Here is a 6,507-nt window from a genome sequence, read left to right as displayed (position 1 = left end):
GGTGGGGGCGCCGAGCCCCCCCGGCCAGAAAAGGGCGGGAGCCACAATCGGCAGCCAGGCTTCTGTGGGTCTTACCCAAGCACCTGTGTAAGCCACTTTGCCTAAACCCCCTGCCATGACCTTCCCAAGGCCAGGCAGGGTCTGCCCACCTGCGCACAACAGGGTTTGAACAACTCCTCTGCAGTGTCCAGGGTGAAATAGTCTTGTCTGAAGCCACTGAACATCAGAGAAAGAGGTTGGGTTTCCTGGCTTTCTGACTTGCCATGCTGGCCCTGGACCTGGTCCTCAGGGGAAGAGTTAGGAAGAACTCTGACTTGCTCCACCCTCTGGCACTGCACATGGATGATGTAAAGGCACCTCTCTTAGGTGCAGGAAATGCACTCACCTCCAGACAACTTAGCTGGCCAGATGACCAAAACAATCACTGAAAACCACCCTCCTCCCTGTCTGCCAGGTTTGTGCTGGTTTGGCTAAAGGCCAGTGGTGGCTTTTGCTCAAATGAAACATGGAATTCAAAACCAAAAAGGGATGTACAACACAGCATCTAGGAAAAGAGCGGTCTCCATGTTAAAAGCAAGTCTTTTCACAGAAGGAATTAACATTTTTCAGTAGGTCTAGAACTGATTTTCTTTTCAGTATCATCAGGAATTTTTCAATAAAGCAAGAAATGAAGTTAAGCAAAACTTATTTTTTGTTGGACATACTGAAGCAAAGCTGGGCATTAGGTTCCCAAATGCTATGCAAGCGTATCTCTACCTCAAATACCTTTGAAACAGGATGACATGGTCACCAGAACACCTGTGTTCTCACTGTTGAGTTTGCCAAACAGAAACCCAATGAATTTAGGGACTACTGGCATGGGATAACAGTGGCAAAATGAGAGTCCTCCATTTTTTCTTGGGTGCCCATTTCCCTTTCCAGATACCCTTGCAGGGTACAAATAGTCTCTAATTTTAACACAGGACTGCTGCATGAGGAGAGGACTTGCACCTCAGTGACCCTGTCCTGTTACCATCAGCTGCTCTCTAAGAAGTGGTACAGTAGAGAGCAGCAGGGTATAGATAATTTCCTTTTCAAAACAGTAAAGTATAAATACCTTACTTTTTTTCCTTTACTCTTGCCAGAGGTGATGTACTTGCAGCTCAGGAAAGAGAACATGACGCTGTTTTCAATTATGTTTGGAATGCAAGGAAATGAGGAACAAACCCATTTTTTTCATATTTTTCATGTGAAGTTTTATTTGTGTTAGTCCTTTGATAAAGCATTTTATTCTTACAAACCTTAAAACAACATGCTGAATTCCAGTGTACAAAAATAACTGTATTAAAAAAAATTAAATTTTAGCACAGTGTGACTGGAACCAAGTATGTTCTTCATACTCTGCTCTTTTTTCTCCAGAAACAGCTTCCACATCAAAAGGAACAAGGACAGATTTAGTGTGAGATGTAAACTCTGTTCCATGCCCAACTGCTCAGTCCTGCTCTGCTGACAGCTGGTAAGGACCAGGAGGATGGAGCCCTGAAAGCTGAGCCCCGAGGGCAGTGGGTCGATGGTGCCGCACTGGAGAGCGAGGTGGGCGACTGCTTCTTCCCAGAGCATAAAGCAGAGACGTGGCTGCCCCTTCCAGCGGGGAGGGAACTGCCAAATGCCCTTCTGTGCTCTGGAGAGGACCAGTGGCTGAGGGGATGTGCTTTATACCCGTGTTCCCGCTTTCCACCCCAACCCCTCCTGACCCAAGTCTCCCTGGCATTGGCCCCAAAGGCACTGTGCTCCAACAGCACAGTCCCACCTCACAGGTGAAGAAACAACCCCTGCCAAACCCAGCTTGCCCCCCACACACCTAAGCAAAGAAAATAAACATACAGCCTATTCCAGGACCACCCCAGGCAGGAGCACTGGGTCCTGCTTGCCTTGGGGACAGCTCACAGAGATGGAGTGGTCCCCTGCGGCTGTGGAGATGGATGGGGTGGGTGATGGTGCCCAGCATGCTGGGTCAGGGACAGACTCAAATTCATGTGCTAAGAGAGCGACAGGAATAAAGAGAAGGCAGAGCCAGAGCCAGCAAGTGCCAGTACCTGCCTACCTTCCCGTCACCAGGACTTCTGTTTGGACTTCTTCTTCCGCTGTTTTATAAGGAATAGATTGTCCCTGCTGTCAGGACTAGCATTTTTCTGCTTTTTCCATTTCTTCTTCCTTTTGGCACCTTCCAGAGGCTGCTGCACACACATGGCTTTGCTGCCTGAGAATGCCTGGAAAAGGGACTTGTGGCGGACCCTGCTGCCCTTGCACACCTGCTGCTTGTACCCCCGAGGGAAGTCCTCCTTCGGTTCGCAGCGGATTTCAACACCCCTCCTGTGCTTCTCCTCTTGGGGTTTCTTTGCCCGGGACACCTTCATCTTCTTTTGCTGTTCACTGTTCTTGCTGTTCTTCCCACGTTGTTCTTTCCAAAGTTTGCTCTTTTTCTTGTGGCTGTGCACCTCAGGCTGTTCTTCCTGCAACGGTGTTTCAGACTGTTCCGGCAGAAGGCCAGCTTCCTGCAGGTCTGGAAGCAGAGTGCATTATTTCAATACCTAAAAACCTTAAAACCTGGCACCTGAGCCATCACAGCTCTCCTTAGGTACATATGAAGTTAGACAAAAATTAATCTCTGGCAGATTTTTTCACTGTGGGTTTTTCCTGTCATCACACTAGAATCTTAACAAATCATGATTTAATCCACTTCCTGCTATTTCAAGGCATTTTTAATGTCAGCAGATTTTTCAGAATTAAAACATCTGACAATGCCCACTGAATGACTTTGACACAGTCAATTTCCATGATATACATGGGTGAGTAAAATCACAAATCTCTTACTACCACCAGGCTACCTGTTCAAATCCATGCAGCTTTTCCCAACACATGAAAATAATTCCACAATGTTTCTAAAAAGCACAAACACAGAACTGAAAGGTGGGAGGGATCTCCCAAAACACACTGTACCTGCCACCTTCCTTTTTAACCTGTTTGCTCTCCTCTTGATATCGCATTCATCATCGTAGTAGTAGACGAAGGGAGAGCTGGGGAACATGTTTCCCTGCATCCGCTTCTCTGAGCACTCCTGCAAAACACATTTCAGGTCACTAGAGGTGGCTGAGTGGTGATTTCCTGGAAGTGAAATGGGCCAGGTTCTCCAGGTCCTGGTCTGTACCTGTGGGGGGATGTGGTCAGCACTGACATTTTCATTACCAGCTCATAATCCCTCCTCACACACTGGAACACTGTTTGAGCACCCAGAAAGAATCCCCCATCTTCCTGCAGTTGCCACACATCTGTAGCACCCACAGAACAGATCATGAAGACCAGGTGATGACAGGTAAACACCAGGCAAGTTGCTGATGGAGCTATTGGACACAGGGACAGGGCTGTCCTGCTGCCAGGCAGGACCCCAACACTTGCTCTGCACATTCTCAGCACCCCAGAGACAAACAGTGCCATGGCAGGGCAGCCCTGGCACCTGGCCTGTTTTGGGTGAGGGTCCCTGCAGAGGTGTGGCAGGCCAAAGGGGTGGGTGGGCTAGGAAAAGAGGGGAGCAGCAATGGGAGCTAGAGCCTGCCAATAGCCAGGATGGATGGTGTCACTGTGTGCCATTCCCTCACAGCGACAAACCAAAGGCAAATCCTGCAGCAGCTGCTGCTGCACACGTAGAGTGCAGGGAAGAGGAAAAAGAAGAGGAGCAGAGCCCTGAACAGACAGCTGAGGTGAGGAAGAGGCTGACTGGCATCATGTGCATGCCAGCCTATTTCCCAAACACTTGGAACAGGAATGTGTGTTTTTTCACTGCTGTACGCACAGTTTTATCCATGTCTTGAGAGCTAGGCTAACAGGAACACTTTCTGTGATTCTGCCTTTTTTCTGGGTACCATGTGGTATTGAGAGGTGCTTTATTCTCCTTTACCTTCCTTGTAAATTGCTTGTTATCTGCTATGCTTTGCTTCATCATCTTTCTCTTCTTGGATACCGCTGAAATCATAGAAACACAGAATCCCACAATGGCTTGGCTTGGAAGGGACATTAAAGATCATCCAATGCCACCCCTGCCATGGCAGGGACACCTTCCACTATCCCAGGGTGCTCCAAGTACTGTCCAGCCTGGCCTCGGACACTGCCAGGGATCTAGGGGCAGCCACAGCTTCTCTGAGTAACCTGTGCCAGGGCCTAACCTCCCTCACAGGGAGGAATTTCTTCCTGACAGCTAAGCTAATTCTAGATTAGCTACTCTCTTTCTACTCTCTTTCAGTTTGAAGCCATTCTACTGATGTCTTGGCCTTACCAATCTCCAGGAGCTGTCAGGAGCTTTCACTCACCTGATGTCTGCACCATGGGACCAGCAGCTTTCCTGTATGTGCTACTGCTACCACTCAGTGCCACCCCAGCAATCCCTCTCCTTGCCTGCTCCTCTCTCCCAGAGGCACAGCAGATCAGAGATGCATTTTGGATATATTTTGCATTTTCTTTTTGGCATTTGCTTGGCTGAAATTTAGTGAAGAATCAGTTTTTCTGAAGTTTTTTGCCTGTTTTTGGGAATGGCAGGCACATGGGAAGATCTGGTATCTCTTCCCTCTTGTGTCACTATCGGCTTATCCCCTTTCATTCTGTCATTGCTCAGGCTGTTTCTGCTCCTTGCACACTATTACAAACACTTTCTTACCTTAACTTTGAGAGCCATAAAATGCCCACCACTTGCTTTCCTCCCTTTCTGATTTTGTAGTTTCTACCATTTTCTATCTAAGTATTTACTATCAGCTCCTCACACATAATTTCTAATTATTTTTACAGGAGCCTTAATAATGACCTAAATAATCAATCTACAGCATCCCTAATAATTACTCATTATTTTCACAGCAGCTTTACTTGTATCCACATACGACTGTCTTCCTCCAGTGCCATTTTTCGGACAGTTTAATAAAAGTAAACTAATCTAAAGGCCTGAGCTTTTAACAAAACCTACTGGATAGTTGAAGGGGCTGACACACAAGAGCAGGCAGAAGGGAAGGGAGGAATTTGCTGGCAATTTGCTGTTTCTAAGCCACAGGAAAAAATAAGCTAAACCCATCCAGTGCATGATTAACATTCATTTACTAGAATATTTGTGGCTCCTGCATTTATTCCATGACAGGAAAAACTCATTATTTGTTTTCTGTTGGTATTTGCAGGTACAGAGCTGAACTTATAATGATAGGCACCAAAAAAGGCGATAAATAGCACCAAAGCACATCTCCTGTTTTTACTGAAGCCACTTAAGGCTCATGATGTCTCCTTTACCAGGCTGCACCTTACAGAAGGACGATGCCAAACTCAGTTCAGATGTTGAACTAAACTAGGAAACTACAAATAAGGATCATCACAAGCAGGCAGAAATGGAAAATTCCTGAAACAGCACTCAAATAGTTGGGCTGATTGTGGTGAAAAACCTGATGTGATGTTGAACATGGCAGTGAGGCACAAATGGAAAAAAAAGAAAGGAAAAAAAGCTGTATTCAGTAACTGTTTTCCAATGAATATTCTCTCTCCCAGGCAGTCTCAAACCAATGAACCTGCCAAGGAGAGATAGCAACTTTTACTTTCCTTCCTATCTTTAAATTAGATGGGTGAGATCCCTTTATACATCGGCCTCCACCGACCACGGCAGCACTGGTGGTGGTCACACTCCTCTTGTGTCACATGCCAGCTTGGCTCTTACAGCTCTTTCCTCCAGCCACACGCACACAGCGTGGCAGGGATGGAGTTCCACCCCACGGCAGAGTGCCAAGACTTACGTATCCGAAGTGTCCTTTGCGGGAACAGTTGTAGCAGTACACGGCCACAGAGCGCTCCGACTGGGAACCAGCTGCCTTGATGGGTCCTGGCTTTGTCTGGAAGATGGAAACGGGCAAGAATTAGGTCTGGCAGTATTCTGAATGCTGAATTAAAAATAAGTTAAAATTACATAAATATAATTTTATTAAGCTTAGATCAATACACTCCTGCTTGCTGTTGGAATATTGAGTTTGAAAAAGCAGCAACTGGCTCACGTTACTGTAATTTTGTAGAGCGAGGCTCAGGCTGAGCATCACAAATGAGGTGGGAAGAGGCATTTTTGGCATCTTTTCCACCAGGCCATGTTCTTTCAGCTCTGAATGCAAGCTGCTGATTTATCTCTCCCCCTCCTCCTTGTGTCCCAGCCCCTCCTCTCTGACAGGGGCCGTCACATACAGCTGGAGAGGCACAATGCCATGGCCCACAGAGAGAATGGGAGACCAGTCCCATACTCCACGGCACAGATGTGATGCCACAGTCCACTGGCATGGGCAGCCACCAATGGGCAGGACTAACAAGTGATGAAGGAATCCTGGCCCAAAAGCAGTGGGGCTAAAGAGCGACCTTACTGCATTTGGCGTGTTTCCTTCTCTCTGGGGCTAAAGGAGCATGGAAGAGTGGCCCAGATTTCAAAGGAAATAGTAATTCTTGGCAAAGCTCATTGCAGGAATG

At 47.1% G+C, this 6,507-nt stretch overlaps 1 protein-coding gene across 2 annotated transcripts in view; it reads right to left on the bottom strand.

Annotated features, from left to right (window-relative positions):
* Nucleotides 1-1,256: 1,256 nt before the first annotated feature.
* ZCCHC7 (zinc finger CCHC-type containing 7) overlaps nucleotides 1,257-6,507 on the bottom strand; it is an 86,581-nt gene continuing 81,330 nt past the window's right edge. For both annotated transcript variants that reach the window (XM_017739016.1, XM_008637451.2), the window contains 3 exons: nucleotides 5,796-5,891; nucleotides 2,980-3,097; nucleotides 1,257-2,542 (listed from right to left, as the gene is read on the bottom strand). In XM_017739016.1, coding sequence (XP_017594505.1) covers nucleotides 2,091-2,542; nucleotides 2,980-3,097; nucleotides 5,796-5,891 — 666 coding nt within the window. In that variant the 3' untranslated portion in view covers nucleotides 1,257-2,090. The remainder of the gene's footprint in view (nucleotides 2,543-2,979; nucleotides 3,098-5,795; nucleotides 5,892-6,507) is intronic.

Source organism: Corvus brachyrhynchos, unplaced genomic scaffold (assembly GCF_000691975.1).
Source record: "Corvus brachyrhynchos isolate BGI_N302 unplaced genomic scaffold, ASM69197v1 scaffold1097, whole genome shotgun sequence".
Classification (NCBI taxonomy): domain Eukaryota; kingdom Metazoa; phylum Chordata; class Aves; order Passeriformes; family Corvidae; genus Corvus; species Corvus brachyrhynchos.
This window is presented reverse-complemented; position numbering and strand designations above follow the sequence as displayed.